The sequence below is a fragment of the Chrysemys picta genome, chromosome 10 (assembly GCF_011386835.1).
Source record: "Chrysemys picta bellii isolate R12L10 chromosome 10, ASM1138683v2, whole genome shotgun sequence".
NCBI lineage: Eukaryota > Metazoa > Chordata > Testudines > Emydidae > Chrysemys > Chrysemys picta.
Window position 1 is genome coordinate 20,530,860 of NC_088800.1, and position 23,105 is coordinate 20,553,964.

Genomic DNA, 23,105 nt, shown 5'->3' on the forward strand with positions numbered 1-23,105 from the left:
AAAATCCGTCCCTCAAAAGGTACAGAAAAAAGTGAAGACTGCATTTCTCTCAGGCTTGGGGTGAAATTACTCGCTTAATTTGATACATTCAAGATAACTGTTGTCTTTTTTTTTCTGCTACAGATGAATTTGCAACACTCTGTGGAAGTCAAAGGCCTGGTTTCTTCATTGACATTTATACAGGTTTACCAGTTGGTGAGTTGTGATTACTCTGTTTGGAGTTAAATTCCACACTACGTATGTACTAAGGAAAGGGAGGCATTGTTTTCACAGTCAGCTCTTTCCTGGAGAGGAATAAAGACTAAACAATGCCACGAAATTCAGCCTTCTGTGCAACCCTTAACCCTTGTCTTAGGCAGAAAGTTTGCAGGATCTGATTTAACTCCTCCTAGCTGGCAGCTCTGATTATTGCTGCTTGTGATCACGGCAATCTAAAGCTCTGAAGAAATGGTAATTGAGCTAGATGAATGGCTTGTAGACACCAGAGAGCGGAGAGGTTCTGAGAATAAGGCCAATGAACATTGGGTTTCAGAGGAATTAGAAGTGTTTCCTTTTGACTAAAGCACAGATTTAATCTGACATTTCACACCAATCCCTCCGTGTATTGATTTAACCCAACAATCCCTTTTTCTGTTCACTAGAATATTTCTCACATGCGGTATCATGTGTAACATTGGTATTGTGTGTGACAAATGAATTCCTCATTTTCTCTTTTTGTTTTGTTTTGTCAAAGAGGCCAAGTTTGTCCCTCGTGCGGGCTTCCTTTTGTTTTTATTCCACGAAAAGACAAATAAGAGGTGGAGCAAGCTTTGTACAACAGATGAGCAGAACTATAGTATATAGACAGCAACAAAGTGAATTATCATCCATATATTATGGTGATGGGCACTATAGAACCCTACGATAGGATCTAATCAATCAATTCTAATAAGATATAGTGTATAATATGGAAAGGAATTACTAGAAACATATTGTACATTTTGTTCCTGGTCTTTTGAGGAGCAAAGCACCAGATCTCATTGACCAAAATCATCATGCACCCTATGACCAGCAAATTAAGTTACATATGAGTTTTAAGTGGCAAGTAGAAAAGTACCTGCCCCATCACCTGCTCAATCAGAGGCAGTCACGTGAGACTGTGTCCAGCCCTGCATGGTCTGAGCATTGTCTGTACCACCAGGGCCGGATCCAAGTTTTTTCCCCTAAGCAAAAAAATTTCCCTGCGCCCCCCTGGCCCTGCCCCATTCCAACCCCTTCCCCAAATCCCCGGCTCCGCCTCCTCCCCCAGGCGCACCGCATTTCCCCTCCTACCCCTCCCTCCCAGGCTTGCCTGGGAGAGAGCGGGGAGAAGCGGAGCGCTCGGAGGAGGAGGCGGAGGTGAGCTGGGGGGGGAGGAACGGTTCCTTTGCCCCCCCCCCCGGGTTACTTCCTGCGGCCCTCACCGGGCCCCCCGCCCCCGCAGCTCATCTCCGCTCCGCCTGCTCCCCTGAGCGCGCCGCCGCCGCTCTGCTTCTCCCCCCTCCCTCCCAGGCTTGCCGCAAAACAGCTGATTCATGCGGCAAGCCTGGGAGGGAGGGGAGAGAAGCGGAGCGTGGTGCACTCGGGGGAGCAGGTGACAGTGGAGCAGAGGTGAGCTGGCTCCCCCCTGGGTTACTTCCTGTGGCCCACCCCGCGCCTCCCACCGCTGTAGCTAACCTCCGCTCAGGGCCAGCTACCGGCTTTTTGCGCCCCAAGCAACAACAAAAAAAAAAGGAGCCAGAGCGTGCCGTCCCTTGGAAAGTGCCGCCCCAAGCACATGCTTGGAGCGCTAGTGCCTAGAGTGGCCCTGTGTACAACGTAATGTGGTGTGCACTGTGCAAATGAGGATGGAGTCACCCTAGGTAGGGATGGGGTAATGTAAATGTGCACCATATGCAGATCCTGCAGTAGCAGTTAATAGCACGTGTTGCAGCCTGCACCCCTGGCAGCTGTAGTATTTTATTCTGCTAGCCTTGTTCAAACTGGAGTGCAGCAGCCAATGCAACTGAATTTTGGTGTCCTCATATACTAGTGTATCCCTAGCCACCAGCCACACTGCTACATTGTGCAGCAAACACACACTTTTTCAGTGACTCTTGGGACCTTCATAGGACTTGCTGGGTTGTGATACCTGAACTGCTTCTTTTACTTCTTCAGGAGGGCAGTAGCAGCCACTCCCACTTCTTACACCCACTAGGCCAGTGGTTCTCAACCCATGGCCCGCTTGCGGCCCAATCAGCACACAGCTGCAGCCCATGTGACATCCTCAGCGCCCTACAGGTAGTATAGATAGTGTGTTAGATGTGGCCCACGTAGCCCATGGAGAACTGCATATGTGACCCACACTGTTAAGATTGAGAACCACTGCAGCAGGCATACTGCCTTACGCCACTGCAGAACTTTTGTAAAAGGGCATAAAACTAACCAAGATTTAACAGATGGTGGAAGTGGATGTAAAGTTGAGTTATAACAAATGCTGAAGGACAGCATGGTCTAAAGACAGTGTCTTTCCATTGACTTCAGTGAGTTCTTTGATCCGCCTCTTAGAGAATGATGAGCTTTATTTTATTATTATTATTAATACAGAAGAAGCTCAGTTTATATTACTCTCACCTGACAACAAAATAGGTTAGGCTGGATTCTCTGGTCCCCTAAGGACACTTTGTTCCATGTGAGTAGCACAAAGTGGGCTTAAAGTGGCTAGAAAGGGCAAGTGGAGAATTGCCCCCATGCAGGGGAACTTTCTGCAGTTCTGCAGGCTGGTGAAGATGGCTCTGCTGCTTCTCACACCTGCAGCCTCACCTCCAGCATAACAGATAGCAGGAGGCATGTCAGGGGCAGGAAGTGGACAGATCAGATAGGGGATGGAATTTGAGAGTCCTGCGCAAGCCTAACTTGCCCTGGGCTGGGCATATCTTGGATATAGTGAAAAATGAGAGCCATTGAGTAGACTAGTCAGCTTTCCAGCACGTGTAGGAATTTATTGAATGTCTGATACCTTTTTACACTGTAATAGGATCATACTGCTAATATAAACATTGTGATAATATCCCATGAGAATAAGAAAACATTTCTATAGAAGGGGATTGAATGAATTGGCACTTTCAGACTATGTAAAAATCAATTGTTACAGATATTGATGAATGCCGAGAGATCCCCGGAGTCTGTGAGAATGGAGTCTGTATAAACATGGTTGGCAGCTTCAGATGCGAGTGTCCAGTGGGATTCTTTTACAATGACAAGTTGCTGATCTGCGAAGGTAAGAGGCTTATAATTCCATCACAAATAGAAATTGGATCATTAGTCAGCTGGTAACGCAAACGCTGGCAAATCTGATGTACTTGCAAATTCATCAATAACAAGGGTATATACTAGGATCAGAGAAATGTGGGCCAGGAGTGTCTTAATGAAGACATTTTGGCTTTCCGCTGGAAATTCTGGTGCCATGTATTTTTTCTGTTGGAAACAAAGTATTATACTTTCCAACTAGTATAAAGGTCTTGAATGAGTTTGAGTCAACCAGTTGTGGCAAGTGAATCTTCTTACTTTTCATGGTCTGGATGTAAAGATGAGCAGTGGGTGGTCTTCCCATGTCAGATCAAGACCAGCGTTCACTTCCAAGCTGATATTTTTTTTCCTAATGAAAACAAGATTTGTGTAAATATTCAAAAGGCATGATCAAAAATATTGTAGTGGATTTTCATATCAAGTAAATCTGGATAAACGTTCCCCAGCAGTGTGTTAGGGGTTGGCTACTCGGGGCTGGCAGAACGCCCTAGAATGATGTGATTTGTAGAGAGAGCTCGCATGTTGTGCTCTAGCTGCCTGGACTAGACAACTAGGTACCTTTTAGAGCACGTCAGCATGGTCTGTAGAGGTCTATACAGTTAGAGCACAGCACATTAGTGCATGTAACATATCACATCTCTCTGGAGTGCTTTGCCATGCCCTGTACAAAAGCCCTTAGTCACTGTCATTAAACAATTAAAGATTATGGTATGAATTTCCTTCATTCTCTGTGGTGGTTGTGAACATAAGAACGGCCGTACTGGGCCAGACCAATGGTCCATCTAGCCCAGTATCCTGTCTCTGGAGGACACCACTATTTACCTCTCTTCGTTCTGAAAACTGACCATTTATTCCTACTCTTTGTTTTCTGTCTTTTAGAATCATAGAATCACAGAATATCAGGGTTGGAAGGGACCTCAGGAGGTCATCTAGTCCAACCCCCTGCTCAAAGCAGGACCAATTCCCAACTAAATCATCCCAGCCAGGGCTTTGTCAAGCCTGACCTTAAAAACCTCTAAGGAAGGAGATTCCACCACCTCCCTAGGTAACCCATTCCAGTGCTTCACCACCCTCCTAGTGAAAAAGTTTTTCCTAATATCCAACCTAAACCTCCCCCACTGCAACTTGAGACCATTACTCCTTATTCTGTCATCAGGTACCACTGAGAACAGTCTAGAGCCATCCTCTTTGGAACTCCCTTTCAGGTAGTTGAAAGCAGCTATCAAATCCCCCCTCATTCTTCTCTTCTGCAGACTAAACAATCCCAGTTCCCTCAGCCTCTCCTCATAAGTCATGTGCTCCAGCCCCCTAATCATTTTTGTTGCCCTCCACTGGACTCTTTCCAATTTTTCCACATCCTTCTTGTAGTGTGGGGCCCAAAACTGGACACAGTATTCCAGATGAGGCCTCACCAATGTCGAATAGAGGGGAACGATCACGTCCCTCGATCTGCTGGCAATGCCCCTACTTATACAGCCCAGAATGCCATTAGCCTTCTTGGCAACAAGGGCACACTGTTGACTCATATCCAGCTTCTCGTCCACTGTAACCCCTAGGTCCTTTTCTGCAGAACTGCTTCCTAGCCATTCGGTCCCTAGTCTGTAACAGTGCATGGGATTCTTCCATCCTAAGTGCTGGACTCTGCACTTGTCCTCGTTGAACCTCATCAGGTTTCTTTTGGCCCAATCCTCTAATTTGTCTAGGTCCCTCTGTATCCTGTCCCTACCCTCCAGCGTATCTACCACTCCTCCCAGTTTAGTGTCATCTGCAAACTTGCTGAGGGTGCAGTCCATGCCGTCCTCCAGATCATTAATGAAGATATTGAACAAAACCGGCCCCAGGACCGACCCCTGGGGCACTCCACTTGAAACCGGCTGCCAACTAGACATGGAGCCGTTGATCACTACCCATTGAGCCCGACGATCTAGCCAGCTTTCTATCCACCTTATAGTCCATTCATCCAGCCCATACTTCTTTAACTTGCTGGCAAGAAGACTGTGGGAGACTGTATCAAAAGCGTTGCTAAAGTCAAGGAATAACACATCCACTGCTTTCCCCTCATCCACAGACCCAGTTATCTCCTCATAGAAGGCAATTAGGTTAGTCAGACATGGTGAATCCATGCTGACTGTTCCTGATCACTTTCCTCTCCTCTAAGTGCTTCAGAATTGATTCCTTGAGGACCTGCTCCATGATTTTTCCAGGGACTGAGGTGAGGCTGACTGGCCTGTAGTTCCCCGGATCCTCCTTCTTCCCTTTTTTAAAGATGGGCACTACATTAGCCTTTTTCCAGTCATCCGGTACCTCCCCCGATCGCCATGAGTTTTCAAAGATAATGGCCAATGGCTCTGCAATCTCATCCACCAACTTCTTTAGCACCCTCAGATGCAGCGCATCTGGCCCCATGGACTTGTGCTCATCCAGTTTTTCTAAATAGTTCCAAACCACTTCTTTCTCCACAGAGGGCTGGTCACCTTCTCCCCATACTGTGCTGCCCAGTGCAGCAGTCTAGGAGCTGACCTTGTTCGTGAAGACAGAGGCAAAAAAATCATTGAATACATTAGCTTTTTCCACATCCTCGGTCACTAGGTTGCCTCCCTCGTTCAGTAAGGGGCCCACACTTTCCTTGACTTTCTTCTTATTGCTAACATACCTGAAGAAACCCTTCTTGTTACTCTTAACATCTCTTGCTAGTTGCAACTCCAGGTGTGATTTGGCCTTCCTGATTTCACTCCTCCATGCCTGAGCAATATTTTTATACTCCTCCCTGGTCATTTGTCCAATCTTCTACTTCTTGTAAGCTTCTTTTTTGTGTTTAAGGTCAGCAAGGATTTCACTGTTAAGCCAAGCTGGTCGCCTGCCATATTTACTGTTCTTTCTACACATTGAGATGTTTTTTTCCTGCAACCTCAATAAGGATTCTTTAAAATACAGCCAGCTCTCCTGGACTCCATTCCCCCTCATGTTATTCTCCCAGGGGATCCTGTCCGTCAGTTCCCTGAGGGAGTCAAAGTCTGCTTTTCTGAAGTCCAGGGTCCGTATTCTGCTGTTCTCCTTTCTTCCTTGTTACTGATCCATGAAAGGACCTTCCCTCTTATCCCATGACTGATTACTTTGCTTAAGAGCCTTTAGTGAGGGACTTTCTCAAAGGCTTTCTCAAAGTCCAAGTACACTATACCCACTGGATCATCCTTGTCCACATGTTAGCTGACCCCCTCAAAGAATTCTAATAGATTGGTGAGGCATGACTTCCCTTTACAAAAGCCATATTGACTCTTCCCCAACAAATCATCTGTGCGTCTGATAATTCTGTTCTATACTATAGTTTCAACCTATTTGCCTGGTACTAAAGTTAGCTTACCAGCATGTAATTGCCAGCAGGGCCGGCTTTAGGAAGTGCGGAGCCTGATTTGAACAGTTTCGACGGGGCCCCGACAGGGATGACTAAAAAAAAAAAAACACATAAAAAAAACACGTGGGGCTTGTACTCACCGGGCCACGCTCCTAGTCTTTGGCGGCGGGTCCTTCACTCGCTCTGGGTCTTCGGCGGCACTGAAGGACCCACCGCCAAAGTGCCGCCAAAGACCTGGAGTAAGTGAAGGACCCACCACCAAAGACCCGGAGCGCCGCCGGGTGAGTAAAAATTAAAAAGGTGCCTCTAGCCAGGGAAGGGATTCTCTGCCACTTGCCCCCCACTCTGGGCGGCCCTGCCACTGGGCGCGGGGCCCTCTTAGGCGCAGGGCCCGATTCGGGGGAATTGGTGGAATTGGCCTAAAGCCAGCCCTGATTGCCAGGATTGCCTCTGGAGTCTTTTTGAAAAATTAGCTATCCTCCAGTCATCTGGTACAGAAGCTGATTTAAATGATAGGTTACATACCACAGTTAGTAGTTCTTTGGTTTCATATTTGAGCAAGTCAGTGACAGATCCAGGAATAGAACCCATATCTGCTGAGTCCCAGTCCAGTTCTCTTTCTACTAGATCACACTGCCTGTCCACATGAGCATCTGCTATGTCCCATAGATTAGCTGATGCTCTTTAATGGGATGTGGCTGATGCATTTTTCAAGATTCAAAATAGTATCTGGAATGAAAAATATATCTTTTTAAACCTACTGTATGATTAAAAAAACCACAGCTACAACACAAACAAAATGCTTTGTATATTCTTCTTGAAGAATAATGCTGAGTTGCTTTGGGTACTATATCTCTTCAGTTTCACACAGCTGCCAGTAGGCAATAACTTTCCCAGGGAACAATATACACTCCCCAAGAGGACCGAAGCACTCCTAGGAAAGCTGACAAGTCCATGAAATCTAGGCACTTAGCAATAGGCCATCCAGAATAAAAGTTTAGTTTCTTGAAGTCCTTATCTGTTTCTTTGTATAACTCCTCACCTTCCTGTATGCACCCCGTCTCCCACCACGGTGTATTCTGGTCAGGGGAGCTAAAATAAGATGCTTTCAGATCTCACTTGCTGCTGCTGCCCAGGTGTTACTATTGAATAACCAAGGTAACACTCCACCCCTGGGAAAATGCACATGTTGCCTCTGTAATGCTTCCAGTCCTTGCCACTTTGAGGAATGAAAGCGCAAATTCAAGCCCAGGTCTCATGTTCATTATTACACACTACTACCTCTAGCTGCCAGACTGGCTCACACTCGGTCTTCTTTCTAATGCTGTCTCCCTCTTCGTGGGTAGCTAGTGCTTGCATTATTCATGAAAGCAGGTATTTCAGATCCTCCTTGCCTGTAGGAATTATATACAACAGAACAGCTATTGTTAATGGGTGTGTCCCATGCAACCCCCAGCCACCCGCAGTAAATAAACTGGAACTGACAGTGGTCAATATTACAGATGGAAAATGTGTCATTTGCTCATCTGCTCTGTTGGCAGGCAGCAGGGAGAAAAATTAATTAAAACAAAAATCTTATCAATTAAGTTGCAGGTAAAGAATTAATAATTAAATTCAGTTTAAGAATTTTCAAAAGAAAAAAATATTTCAAAGAAAAGCTGTTGGGTGAAAATGATTTTTTTTTCTTAATTGTTCTCACCTGTGTTTTTACTAGAGGTTATTAAAACTGAAAGAATGGTATTAAAAGTCTTATTTGCATGTCACTATTTATGTTGAACTCCTATTAAAGTCATTGAGAGTTCCACACTTGGGCTCCAATCCTGCACTGTGGTCAGTGTGGAGCCTCAGAGACTTCAGGGGATCTTTGTGTGGACACAGCAGTCCACTTGCATGGTTCATAGTGCAGGATTGGAGTCACAAGTTGAAATTCACCCATGGTCGAAGTGCCAGCCAAAGGCCCATAGACTTCAAAAGAACCTTCTATTGGCTACCTGCAAAGGGATGAATTTCAGTGATGGATTGCATGCAGGTTCAGAATCATGGTAGGGAAATATTTAAATCCAACCAAAAATCTACTCTCATTGAAATATTTTTCTCTACATTTAAAAAAATACATTAAATTTGGTACCAAACAAAAAAATTCCTTAATTGTAGGTTAGAGAGCATCCCTTTGAGTTTAAAAATACATTTTGTTTTCTTGTCCATTGTCAGTTTATCCTAAAAATCATATTCTTTCTTGCATTGATAGATATGGATGAATGCCAGAATGGACCAGTGTGTCAACGAAATGCAGAATGTGTCAACACGGCTGGCAGCTATCGCTGTGAGTGTAAACCTGGCTATAGGTTCACGTCAACAGGCCAATGCACTGGTGAGTATTTCAAGGCTTGTTTGTATCTCAGTATGCAGTAGATAGTGCCTTTAAAAATAAAACCTTTAAAATCATATTCTTTCTTTAACAGGCTGTAGTGATTGTGTCACTCTAAACTAATATGATAGGTTTCCCCCCCCCCCCCCCCCCAACCACCCTCTATTGCACTGGTGCTCAAACTTTTCCTCTCATGCTCCCCTTATCAGTAATGGAATGTGTCCGCCTGGTCCGGGGGCTGCAGCCAGAAGTGGGGCTGCGGGGTTGTGGCTGGGGCCGTGGCCAGAGCAGAGCTGGGGACAGAGAGGGCCTGGGTGGTGCTCCCTCCCTGGTCACACATGAGAGCTGGCCCAGGCTCTGCTGTGCCCCCCCTGGACATTCCTCCACGCCCCCATAGAGGGAGTGCCCCACAGTTTGGGGACCACTGCTCTATTGGAATGTGTGCAGACTATATTTTTGAGCTGTAAGGACCTGCCTCCTAACAATATATAATGGTTTTGATGAATGTTCTGCTTTTTTATCTCTCTCATGGCTTATATACACTTCATGCCTGCAAAAATTCAGGTGTGTGATTGCAAAATAAGTCTAATCAGAGAACCTTCAAAGAGGGGCTTTGAAATGTTATCTGCCAAAAGAGTGTATCCTTTGAATCAAACACTGAATAAAGTATTTTCATTAAGGGTTACAAGTAAAATCTAACTAAAATATAGGCCTTGACTTGCACTCAGTACAGTGCTGACTGCATGACTAGTGTTAGCTGGTTGGACTCTGTGCATATACCTTCATAACAGAGCACAGTGTCTGGCTATGGAGCAGTATAATACAGCACATAAAGATTATTTGTATCTCATGCAAGGCCATATAATATTTTTCTAGCTTTTATTTAATTAACCTTAACAATGAAAATGAAACTAAGAATAAACTGAACTAGAAGAACTTACATGGTCAATGTTACAGTCAGAAAATTCAGAAAGACTAATGGGTAGATTTTCAAAGGCAGTTAGGTATCTAAATAGGCCATTTGTGCCCAGCTGTCCCTAAAGCTCCTTCCTTGAACTAACTCTGTTGTGCTTAACCCTTCATCTGTGATATATCTGTGGAGGTGAAGCCAAGGAAAACTACTGTTTTCTGGCCCTGAAAATTCAAAAACTTCCCAGGGAATGTGCAGTATTTTCCCCTTCCTCTACATAATTACTGTGGTTTGCATTATCACTTGCTAAATGTGTTATAGCTAAGGATACGATTTTAGTCACAGAAGCCACAGACCCTGTGACTTCTTCGGCTTCAGTTATCAACACCTACAGCTCGGGCCGGAGACTGGACTGTAGGCCCATGGCTGCAGCCGGGCCTGGAGCTGGGGCTGTGCGCCCTGCCTCTGCCCCCGCCCCATGGCTTCAGCCAGGGCCGTGTGCCCCCGCACTGTGGCGATGCAGTTCCCACACCCTCCTGGCAGGGCTTGGGCTGTCAGTTGTCCCCACCCCAATGGGGCTCCAGTTGTCATCCCTCCCCCCTCATCCAGCTCACCCCCCCCACCCTGATTATGTTTAGTAAAAGTCAGACAGGTCATGGGCTGCTGTGAATTTTTGTTTATTGCCCGCGACCTGTCCGTGACTTTCACTAAAAATAACCGTGACAAAATCTTAACTTTAGTTTTAGCACACTATTTACTTCTCAGATTTTCACAAATAATCACTGTCTTTTAGGAGTCTCTGATGACAAGGTGGACTTATCTGCTAGGTGATGTTCAATAGCTAGCTTAGAAAGTTTAAGAAGGAGCTTTTCACACTTTTGTGGACTTAAACTAGACCAGGGGTCGGCAACGTTTGGCACGCGGCTCACCAGGGTAAGCACCCTGGCAGGCCGGGCCAGTTTTATTTACCTGCTGACGCGGCAGGTTCGGCCAATTGCGGCGCCTACTGGCCGCGGTTCGCCGTCCCGGGCCAATTAGGGCGGCGGGAAGCAGCGCGGGTGAGCGATGTGCTGGCCGCGGCTTCTCGCCGCCCCCATTGGCCCGGGACGGCGAACCGCGGCCAATGGGGGCCGCGATCGGCCGAACCTGCCGCGTCAGCAGGTAAATAAAACTGGCCCGGCCCGCCAGGGTGCTTACCCTGGCGAGCCACATGCCAAACGTTGCCGACCCCTGAACTAGACCCTAGAGATTATTTTAATATACTTATTTGACTGGACTACAGTTCTCTGTTCATAGAATCATAGAATATCAGGGTTGGAAGGGACCTCAGGAGGTCATCTAGTACAACCCCCTGCTCAAAGCAGGACCAATCCTCAGATAGATTTTTACCCCAGTTCCCTAAGTGGCCCCCTCAAGGATTGAACTCACAATGCTGGGTTTAGCAGGCCAATGCTCAAATCACTGAGCTATCCATCCCCCCCTGTTTTCCAAAGATGGCATCATAGCAAGAATGGTATTCTTGTTATCTTGATTATTTAAAGAATCGCAAAGGTTTTATAGAGGATTGTGTGCCAACTGGCTGTAAACATTGTATACATTTCTGGACAAAATAATAATTACAAAGGAACTAGATAACATTTTCCTTGGATTTTCTGCCTCTAAGCTTTTGAGTTTTAGGAAGTGCACTTTTCATTGGAGTGCAGTTTTGCATTGTTTTACAAGACCTTCGCGGGAAAAGGGTGTAGGGGCAGAAAAGAAAATCACTTTGAGAACTAAAGTTTGTTTTGTTAAGATACATGGCAACACGTGCAAATGTTTAGCATATTGTTAACATGATTGTTGTAACTCCTTCATTTTAGCAGAACAGGAAAACCAGGGAAGGTTCTGATATGAGCCACAATACCCTAAGGCACAAGCATTACTTCCCTGTATTTTGCTCTTATTTTATATTTAGTGAAAATAAGGTGGAACAATCACAGTCAAAGTGTTTCATGAAGGGTTTGATCCTGCAAAGCCCCGAGCGTAGTGCCTGGCAACCTTACAGAAATCAATGGCAGTTTAGGGTGCTGTGCACCTTGTAGGATTGGACCCACAGAGCAGCCACTGCATGGAAAATGGTAATACTAGAACTGTTTGTGTGCTATTATATCCAAATATGACCTGTTGCTGCCTCTGATAGATTGAGCTAGTTACTCCTCTCAGTATATACATAGAATTCTCAGGTGTTACCTGTTATGTCAAGATAATCATTTGCATCCAACTTTCTTTCATAATGCCTAAGAGAGTGCCGCTTCCCAGTTCCTGATGTTCTGTGTTCATCACAAAAGAAGCTCCCAGGGTCTGGCCATAAAGTTTGGAGTGCAACCATTGCAAGTTGTGAAGACAGAACAGGGGACTTCCTGTTAATGGATCTCTCCATCACCAGGAAGAAGCTGCTTCTTTCTTTAGACTGAATATAAGGCAAAATTTACCTAATAGCCAGATCCGTTAGATTGTGAAATAGCTTTGAAGAGAAAAGGGAGTACCCCCTCTCTTGAGTCATTTAAAACTAGAATAGACAAAACACTTAAGAGTATACTGAATGGAACCAGCCCTCATTGGAATGGAGGTAGACAAGATGACCCTACTAGATTTTTTCCATCTCTACTTCCTCTTATTATGAGAAATGTGCTGAATAGTAAACATTCTGCTTCTTTATATGAGTTTTGCTGACTGTTGGTTAAATCCTGAACTTACAGAGGAAAGCATTCACAGCAAGGGTAGCAGTGAGTAGTCACATATTCAACTGGTGCAGAAGACATCCTGCTATCAGAAGGCAGCATGTCATGCACTGGGCCAGCACTGCGCGGTATGGTACTTTTTGTTGCTCTTCTGTGCAGGATGGTGCTATTAAGCATTTGCGGCTACTGTCAGGAAATGTGCTGCCCAAATTATGTGCCAGGCATGTCCCTGTTTTAAGCTAATCACGCTCCCATTGATCATGGTTTGCGTAGTGTCACTTTAGATGAGATTTAGATGCAACCATACTTGGGTGCACCATTGTAGCCATATTATTTGTGCACCACTCCGCTTGCACTTTGGATTTTGGCTTTCTGAGAGCCAAGTGCAGGGAAGGGCCGGTGTTAGCTCCATTTCTCATTTGTATGAGTTCTCTGATAGTTAATCAAGGTGATCATATTACTTTCAGTGCTATAATCAAACATGTCTGCAAGCAAGTAGTACAGGTATTTTTCTCTGGAAATATGTATAACCATAACAGATAAAGCTCTTAAACCTCCCAAACCACTGCACAATTGTTTCTTCTTATTTGTTTACAAGCTGTTTAATTCAGCATAGGAGAGATTTCCCCACACAGTTACATTGCATTATTTTTATTCCCATGGCCTAAGAGCGGTGCCCTGTTGCTGTAGCTAGAAATAGTCACTTGTAAGTAACTTTTCCCAATTATTTTACAAATCTGCAAATGTTTCAAAAATTAATTTACCATGAGTATTCCATTTTGTGTTAACAAATTAATATTTTATTGCCAACAGAGAGAACAATTGTCATTTTAAATTAGAGCCATGAATTGGATACTAGTTTTCATAGTTACCACTTAGTTTGTTTCTGGCTTTGTGGTTTATGGAACAATTTTCAGATGCCTTTTATTTACAGATCGCAACGAATGTCTAGAAAATCCCAATATCTGTAGCCATGGCCAGTGTATTGACACTATTGGAGGATTCTACTGCATATGTCACCCGGGATTTAAAACCAATGCTGACCAAACGATGTGCATAGGCAAGTATCAAGTTATGCTGTTAGTTTAATGAATAAGGGGTTTGAGGCCTTTTCTCTGTCATAGAATTGCCAGATCCGAGTAGACCAGTGGCACTTTTCATCCAGTGACTTGCTTCTGACAGTGACCAGTAAAAGATGCTTCAGAAAAAGGAGCAAGAAACACCTTAGTTGACAATTATGTATAGAACTGACCATTGGCTAAGTTTATTCTGCATCAGTTAGTGGTTGTCTTATACTCTGAAGCATATAGCGCCTATGACTTTTTTTTTTTTTTTTTTAAAGTATCCTATCTAACCTAGCTGTAGAGGGATGTTTTTGTTCTTCATAAAAATATTCAATCCTTTTGAGAATTTCACTAACCCCTTGGTTTCACTCAGACCTCAGGGAAATGAGTTCCACAGATTAATAATGCAATAATTGTAAAACTGTCTAATTCTGAAGCATGTAAAGGACTGATTTCCTGCCAGGCAGAAACAAAGCTGTTTAAGTAAAACAAGAGCTTTCATGTTAAGCCCTTTGAAAGCTTCAGGTTTAGGGCCAAATTACTTGCTGACTTCAGAGGACTTGTGCCCACTTATGCAATCAGTGAATTCAGAATATACTCTACTGCATCTAAACCTTCTAAGCATTTGCTTGCATAGTGCTCATCTCAGATAAGACTAGTCAGATTCGGGCCAATTTTTCCCTTTTCCATGGGGACATTGTTAGAGTGGGAGAGAAGAAATGCACCCTCTGTCCTGGGTTTCACCCAGTTTTCTTACTGAGATTTTGGGCATGTCTGGGTTAGTACTGACTAGCCACCTAAAAGCCCCTGGGAAGATTGCAGATCCCTTATAGACAAGGTTAGTGTATGCCCCCTTTGGAAAGGGCAAGATGGCAGCTGCATGTAAACAAGTTGTGGATCAGCCCTTGCTCAAGAAAAACCATCTTTTGACATTATCAGTCAAATGTATAACCCTGTCTCGTATCTTCCATTTTTTTTAGGGAAGCTTAATCTCTATTCTCCCATTTGCTCTTTTAGTAATCCAGGATTAGTTCATTTCTTTGCACATTGTTTGGCTATCTGGCCTCCCTCTTCACTATCAGTTAGTAACAAGAGTTCTTGCTTCTCTTTCATAGATATTAATGAGTGTGAAAAAGATCCATGTGGCAATGGAACATGTAAAAATACCATTGGCTCTTTCAACTGCCGCTGTGACAATGGATTCATCCTCTCACACAATAATGACTGCATAGGTAAGGAGTTACTAAAACTGTTGCTGAGCTCAGTCCACGTTTTCTAAGATTGTCTGTTATTCTAATTAAATAGTCATAAACACCATCTTTTTCCAGTGAATTCAAATCCCAGCTGTATAGTCAATACAGTTAGAGGTAAAGAGCAATTTCTTTGCTCTGGAAGCCAGTTTATCAGTCTCATACTCTATGCAGTGTAGGTGTAGCCGTGTCAGTCCCAGGATATTGGAGAAACAAAGAGGGTGAGGTAATATCTTCTATTGGATCAATACAAATAAAAGAGAAGTTGGTCCAATAAAAGATATTGCCTCACCCACCTTGTCTCTCTAATCTCTTGCTATGTAATTTACTCCCCTCTTCTTGCAGTCACTTGAACATATGCCTTCCGAATATACACTCTGTTCTAAGTATCTATCTTTTGTGGGGTGGGAGGAATCCCATAAAACAATCAGTTGGCTGCAATTTTTTCCCAATAGTTTTTGAGAAAAGCAAATCTATTTATGATACAGAAGAAACTGTTTTGACTGTCTTCAGGAGGTGACAGAAATACTGTGGACTTAAAATCTCTGCAATTAACGGGATTCTAGTGTGTGAAAGGCTGTCTCAGTCTATGGCCCAACTGAAGGCAAATGGAGCTCCGAGTGGGAGGAAGAACCCATGTGTGCATATCCCTTAGAAGGATCAGGGCCCACATTTGGGGATAGTGCTTTACATATAGAGATAGATAAATAATTATGCCACCCTGAATATATCAATATTGTGCTGTGAGCATGAAAGTCAGTTTAATAAACAGAATTCCTTCTTACGTATATTTAATCTTTGTGGATATTCGCCATGCGTTTCTCATGTTAGTTTTTTGTTTTAGATGTGGACGAATGTGCAAGTGGAAATGGGATGCTCTGCAGGAATGGCCGCTGCATAAACACAGTTGGGTCTTTCCAATGTCTGTGCAACGATGGCTATGAGGTGTCCCCCGAGGGCAGGACCTGTGTGGGTGAGTTTTTAATCTAACATTGGTTTACTATGGCAAGAGGACCGTAAACCCTCAGCACATGGTCCCAGGTAAAATGGTGAGAAAGAAGCATGTTAGAGAAGAACTTCCCCTGCTATCACTATGCCCTTGTAGAAAAGCACAAATACGATGGGAGCATGCTGTATTGGAATATTGTATTCCTTGAAATACTCATTAAGTTATTGTGCACACAGCCAGGAAGGAATTTTGTTCTAGGACTGGCTAAAACTACCTTTATTTCCTCTCTGCAAATTTTTTTTTTTTTGGTCAAATACCTTGCAGGCCAGTGCGTGTAAAACAAAAATCTTTTTTAAAAAGCATCTTGCATTTATTTGAGGGAAACAAACAGGTCCAGTGACTTTCCCAGATCTTCCCCTTTCATGGGAGTCAGATTTTACTTCATTCTTTTATAATAGTTATTAATTCTTCTTAATAAGAAAGTACATAGCTCTGCAGATTACAATGGCACTTTACAAATGTACAGTATGATACCTTTCCTGGACAGCACGCACCCTTGCACAGGGACCTGGTCCAGCAGAGCCTTTCTCCCACCCTTATGGTTGCTCCTTTGTATAATTTCAGTGGCACAGTGCATAGAATTAAGTATACATGCAGTTATGTTTTCAGGATCAGGTCATAAGGCAGATAATCAAAGCAAGATAGGACACAGAACAAATCAGGAAAGGCAGGTGGTGGGGAATTAGCAGTGAAGGGAAGAAGGTAGGCAGGACTCCTGGAGGAAGCCAGTTTTAAAGAAGGTGAAGGCGGATGCTTGGAGGACAGGGTGGGGGAGACTGTTTAAGGCACGGGGAGCAGCATAACAGAAGGCTTTGGGTGCTTAATAAAAGTGTTCAGCGTTTGGGGGCACTTCACACTTCTTGGGTGCCTGCTCCCTGCCAGCTACGTTTAATCCACTTATATCCCTGTCCATGCCTGACATGGGGATGAATTGATATTGATTCCTGGGCTGAGGAATCTTTAATCTTTCTTGATTTATAAAATAATTTATAAGCACATTAATCTCCTTGTAAAAAGGGACTGCCTCCCTGCCCTCAGAGAGCCCTGCGTGTGATAGATGCTCCCATCCTTTTCACCGGGAGTTTTGCACTCGACTTGATGTGAGCGGGATTAGAGCTGCTTCAATAACTGTTCTGAATATTGCGCCTTCATTTCTTTGCTTGCAGATATCAATGAGTGTGCAGTGGTGCCTGGTAGATGCTCACCTGGCACGTGCCAGAACCTGGATGGGACGTATAGATGCATCTGTCCTCCGGGATACATTCTGAAAAATGACAGGTGTGAAGGTATGTAAAGGTCATTCGTATTTCATAATGCAGCCTGCTCAAAAGCAGCTCTCAGTCCTAATAATATGTATAGTCATGCCTCTCTTTAGGCTTGACGTGTCATTTTTTGACCCCGTCAAGTGTCTGAACCTAATCATAAAATAGAATCATTCCAACAAAATTAAGTATCCTGTAAACTTTATGTACATGTGTACAGTATAATATGTATGATAAAGTATAAATGGTATTGATTTTAAAAAATAGATAATTAAATTAATTCTTCCAGGTTATGCAGCCACAGAGACTTTTACTCATTTGGGGGGCAACCCATTACTCTGTCTAGGTACCTATCGCTATGGTATCTAAATACCCAGTATTACTTTTCTCTTGGTGATGTGCAATGCTAGATAACCTGTGCTGTCATCACTCAGTACTTACTCGAGCAAAAATCCCTTTGAGTTTTGCCTGAGCAAAAACTGCAGGACGTGACCCCCGGAAAGACATTTTTAAAGTCCTGTATGGCCTAGCAATATCTCATTATTGTGGGCATGCCCACCTAAAACATCTTTGGAAATTAGTCCCAGATTGCACACCTGGATTTATTATTAATAGAGCGCTAACGTTTATTTTCATTAGAGCACAGGGATTTGCTCTCAGCTGAAACTATGCAGTGTAATACTGTGGTACTTTTCTTGCAGATATTGACGAGTGTGTAGAAGAGCCAGAAATCTGTGCCTTGGGTACATGCAGCAATATTCCAGGCAGCTTCACATGCCTATGTCCTGAAGGGTTTGTACTGTCTTCCACAGGAAGAAGATGCCAAGGCAAGTTATTTTGGTCTTTATATATTCATTTGCTTTGGGTTTACTAAAAACTTGACTAGATGCCTGTTTCTAATGTAACAAGAGGCTGTGGAATCTAATAGTGGTTTTTCACAAAGAAAGTTTGATGCTTATGTACTCTGTCCCAGATTCTCTCTCACACTGTCTCCTCAGCACAAGAGAGAAGAGCAATTAAGCGTGAAAAGCTACGGTTAAGGCACAGAGTTAAGCAATGAAACCCTATCCTCTTGAAACCTTTCCTCACCTACCTGGAGAAAAAGTTTAGCAATCTTAAAAGAGGAGGGAAAAGGTGAAAATAAAGACTGAGGCAGCTACTCTGAACTTTGAACAAAGTGTATGGAATCGGAGCTGAGGATGAATATACAGAAGAGCTTACATTAGAGTAATACTACTGTAAAAGATGAAAAGAACAGAGTGGATGTGAAAAAGAATTAGCAGAGGTTAAGTAGCATCAAATACATGCTCACCAGGAAGTAGTGGTAAAGAAAAGAGCCTAGAAGAGCCTTTGAAAGCAGCGTTGTAAGAAGAGTAAACACTCTCTGCTTTAAAAGGCTTTAGATGCCTTTGTTCTACGAGCAGGGCCGGATTAATGGAGAGGCTTTAAGGGCTGCAGCCCAGGGCCTCGGGCTAAGGGGGGCCCCGCAAAAATAAATCCATAATTATATACAATTCAGTGGTCACCAACCCGTCTATCACGATCAATTGGTCGATCCTGGAGCCTCTGCCAGTCGATCGCGATCTCCGCGCCACTAGAAGTCCAGCAGCGCAACAGGGCTCAGACAGGCTGCCTTCATGCCGTGGCCCCACTCCCCTCCCGGAAGTGGCCGGCTGCTGGCACATCTCTGTTGCCCCTGGGGGAGGAGGTGGCTCCGCGTACCATCCCCGCAGCACCACCCCCAGCACCGTCCCCGCAGGTCCCATTGACCGGTTCCTGGCCAATCGGAGCTGTGGGGGTAGCGTGTACGCTGTCCCCCTCCCCCCAGGGGTGTGCAGAGACGTGCCAGCAGCTGACTGCTTCCAGGAGCAGCGTGGGGCCACGGCATGCAGGCAGGTCAGAATCCCCTCCCTCACCCAAACTCTTTCCCAGACCCGGTGCCCCCTCCTGCACCCCAACCCCCTGCCCCAGGTCAGAATTCCCTCCTGCACCAAACTCCCTTCCAAAGCCCACACCCCTCACCCTTTCGTGCACCCCAATATCTGCCCCAGCCTGGAGCCCCCTCCTGCACCCAAACTCCCTCCCAGAAAGAAACTAATCTAACAGCTGTCCTAAGGTAAGAAGTAGGCTATTTTGAATTAACGTAACTATATTCTATGTGTTTTAAGACTGAAATGTAACCACAGAATGACTTTATGTTAATTAAAAGCAAGTTTAGTATAGCGTTAATAGCCTCGATGCCATCATTGTGATCATTCTGTTTTAAAATAGGAAAAAGACTTGTATACAGAGGCCCCACAAAATCTAATAGCCCTGGACCCACAAGAGAGTTAATCCAGCCCTGTCTACAATAATCATATGCAGTATTTTGAGCATAAACATGGAATTGACTAAGAAAAGAGCTCAAAAGCTGTACAGATTGGAATGGAAAGATGTATGCTTGTTACTGCCTGCACAGAAGTGCAGCAAACTAAAGAGAAGGACATCTCAAAGACTTTGAAAAAGCTGAAGTAGATCTAAACTTCCCAAATCATAAACAGATATCCAGTTTCACAAATGCAATGTACAGTAGGCCCAGCAAAATCACCAGTGACAAGACCTTCCAGGATCTCTGTAGTTATGTTTGGCCCAACACAGGGATGCTTGTTGAAACCCTAGTGAGCTCTTCATCCCATGGTAGCTAAATGAGATTGTGGTTTTGGTGTGATGAATCCAACCTGCAGTAAACATTTGGTTTGGCACTGTAAAAATAGTGGTGAAAATAGCAGCGCTGTCTGAGCTGCACTTACATAGTTGTTTAAAGCCCATATGCTATCAATCTCTTCTTCTGAAAAATCACCCACAAAGCCAAGAAAATAATTGAAGAAATAATGCAACCTCATCTCCTCTTCTCTGAAAGAGGACAAATGTTTCATATGGATTGTCACAGGAAAATTAATTTATATCTGTACATTGAACTTAAAGCAAAGTGTTTTTTCTGAAGAAGGTTGTTTCTTTGAGTATACTGAGCCAAACAAGCTTCTGTTTAAAACTTCACATTACCTAAAGCTTTTCTGAAGTCTGGACAGTGCCCAGCACTGATCTTGCGGCCAGAAAACTGGATGAGCAGTTGCTTCCGCAACTGACCCTTATGCTGAGTGCCAACCTGAGGAGTTGCCAGCTGTCTGCCTGCTTGAGGCATGTGGTCTGTGATCTCACTTTTGTTCCAGTGTTTAGGTTACCCAACATGTAAGAGCACAATGTGGTATCACAGAACCAATGGGCCTTTATCTGTAATTTGGTAAAGCATTGAGGGGAAAAAAAGGTGCTATTGAAAATTGCCACTCCATTATTTTTTACATACAGCATTATCATCAAGGGTTAACTCACGCTTTTTAGTTTCCGTGTGGTTTATTAGCTAATGAGCATTGCTCTAATAATAGAATGTAAATAAATTAAGCTAATATTCAGAGGGTGCAGGAAAGGAAAGTGAGGTTGGGAGGAGCACAGCTTACCCTCTTTTTCTAAAGCAGTGGGGAGCTCCCCCTCTTCTCCCTGGCTAGATTAAACAACTCTCTCCCATGGAGCTTCTCTTCCTTGGCTGGTAGAGAGAGAGCTCTCTCTTCTGTTTCAATCCACTGTAACCACTGGCCACAACAATGCTTTTTAAGATCATCCATATGGAAGCTCTTTTGTAATTAGCTTAAGGTTTGATTTTCACATACCAATTGCACCAAGTCCTAATGCCTTTAATGCAGAACTGTATTATGATGTGCTTTTGTTTGTGCAGATCTGAGAGTGAGTTATTGCTTTACCAAATTTGAAGAAGGCAAATGCACAGTTCCCAAATCTAGAAACCATTCCAAGCAAGAATGTTGCTGTGCCTTGCAAGGAGAAGGATGGGGTGACCCATGTGAGCTCTGCCCAGAGGAAGGAGATGGTACGTTATCAGATATAATGCAATCATGGTATTATGGGCACTCAGAACTGAAAGAAGACAAACAATAACTTTGAGAGTCATAGAAGTGGGAATTAGAAAACAGAATGATCTTCCTCAAGGAATGGTAGATTATTTTGTTTGACCATATCACTTAATATTTCTTTTAATAAAGTAAAGGCCTTTGTGCTATAGAAAGGCACACAACATACCAGTTTCTCAAAAAAATATTTGTAGCATTTCTGTGTTATTTTATGGAAAATAAGTCAGATAAGTCTCAAGTACTCTGCTCTGGAGTTTTCTAATGCTATGCATCTTTTATTTTTAAATTTTGGTAAAATAGTATTAAGTCTTTGCTAGGCTATAAGTTTAAAAATCTATGGGACACAAATGAATTTCATCTAAACAAAATGAAATCTAGAAAGGGCCACCATAAGCTTGAAATCTAGTCAGTTTTTTTAAAAACTGTTGTGCTAAAAGTAGGTACAGCTGTTACACTTGCCTCTCTGAATCTCCTTGCCTGTCTTTGTGGTTTTACAACCACATTTTCTTATTGCTAAAAAGTTTTTCTCCATCCTGTAGCTATGCAAGCCTCAAATAACAGGAGGTTATTATTAAATAATAATCAAATTGATTATTCACTGAGGCTCTGATTTAGGATAGCCCTGAAGCACATGCTGCGCTCTGTTAAAGTGTTGGTGTACAGTTTTTACTCAATAGACACTTAGGGAATTCACAGTGTCAGTGCTATTACAGTGCAGTTTTGTTACAGGTATATTCATTCAGAATGACAGATCGTTATTAAATATATTACTATTTTCAATGATGTGTTAATGCAGTTCAGCTCATGAACAAATCATGGAGATGTTGAGCAGACCATACTCTGACAAGCCAAGAAACAATACATCAGGTTTCCCTATTGTGCTATTTCTTGAAGGCGTCTTCCCTAAGTGTGGGTGATTAAATTGGCCTATCTGTGTACAAGCCAAAAGGGTAGAGTGAATTATAAAAGCATGGTGAGCTTCAGAGCGTTTTCCTGAAGTGCCCGCACATACATTTGTCCCAGTCTGCATCGTTCTCAGATGACAAGATCAAGGCTCTTCATTTGTTTCTATCTTTAAAAAAGAAATTGCTTACAAATTTCTGAGCTTAGAAAACTTCCTTAGCATGGAGGATGCAGAAGTTTTTAAACATTGTATTGTATTCCCTGGTGCATTCTGTCTCCTCCGTGTGAAATGTGCCCTTGAGCAGGCAGTCAGCTTAAGGGTTGTGCATCACTTATGTCCCATTTTAAGCCGTACTTTAAAGGCGTGTGTGATGCATAGCCCTTTTGCTGACCCTCTGCATGGGGCTGAATTTCACTCTCTGTGAGGAACAGCTGGTCTGGCACTTGGTTGATTTTTAATGCTATCGTACACCGTTCTGTTTTGTTTCATTTCATTTTAATCAATCTCAGCAAAATGTAGCTAATATTTTAAAATTAAGCCATAAGACAAAACATCTGCAACTATCTCTAAAACTGTGTCTGTTGTATTGTAAGCCTACTCATAGTGTACTGAAGTACTTCAAAGTAGGAATTTACTGTATCTTACGAAAGGATCTGTTATATTCTGACTGTAGAGTAGATAAATAATATCTCAAGGGGGGCCTGAACTAATCTCAAATCCAAGACTCCACTTTCCTGCACAAATTTTATGGGTGTGTGGGGGGAGGGATGGTTTTGGATTCAACCCCAAAGCTTGTGGGGTTTTTTGTCCTGGTTCTGACTCAAAATCAGAAGGGTTCTATTTTCTGACTCTGACTTGATGGAAATCTTGGGAGCATATCCATTCTCATTACCTTTTGGTTCAGTGTAGTGGAAATTTATGATGATTTTATTTATTTTTCAAGTGTCCAGAGTGTGCTAAGTGACTCATATAAACAAGGGTAAACCTGTTTTCCACACCAA

At 43.4% G+C, this 23,105-nt stretch overlaps 1 protein-coding gene across 6 annotated transcripts in view; it reads left to right on the forward strand.

The window, feature by feature from the left end:
- FBN1 (fibrillin 1) overlaps positions 1 to 23,105 on the forward strand; it is a 215,640-nt gene that overhangs the window by 169,393 nt on the left and 23,142 nt on the right. For 4 of the 6 annotated variants that reach the window (XR_010590988.1, XR_010590987.1, XM_005304018.5 and 1 more), the window contains exons 43-51: positions 124 to 195; positions 3,152 to 3,277; positions 8,907 to 9,029; positions 13,591 to 13,716; positions 14,836 to 14,952; positions 15,815 to 15,943; positions 17,146 to 17,265; positions 17,943 to 18,068; positions 21,011 to 21,160. Coding sequence is in view for 2 of the 6 variants with exons in the window: in XM_005304018.5 (XP_005304075.2) it covers positions 124 to 195; positions 3,152 to 3,277; positions 8,907 to 9,029; positions 13,591 to 13,716; positions 14,836 to 14,952; positions 15,815 to 15,943; positions 17,146 to 17,265; positions 17,943 to 18,068; positions 21,011 to 21,160 (1,089 nt within the window). In the remaining 4 variants the exon portion in view is untranslated. Of the gene's footprint in view, positions 1 to 123; positions 196 to 3,151; positions 3,278 to 8,906; positions 9,030 to 13,590; positions 13,717 to 14,835; positions 14,953 to 15,814; positions 15,944 to 17,145; positions 17,266 to 17,942; positions 18,069 to 21,010; positions 21,161 to 23,105 lie in introns of those variants that run through there. The other 2 variants (XR_010590990.1, XR_010590989.1) reach the window with 2 other exon arrangements.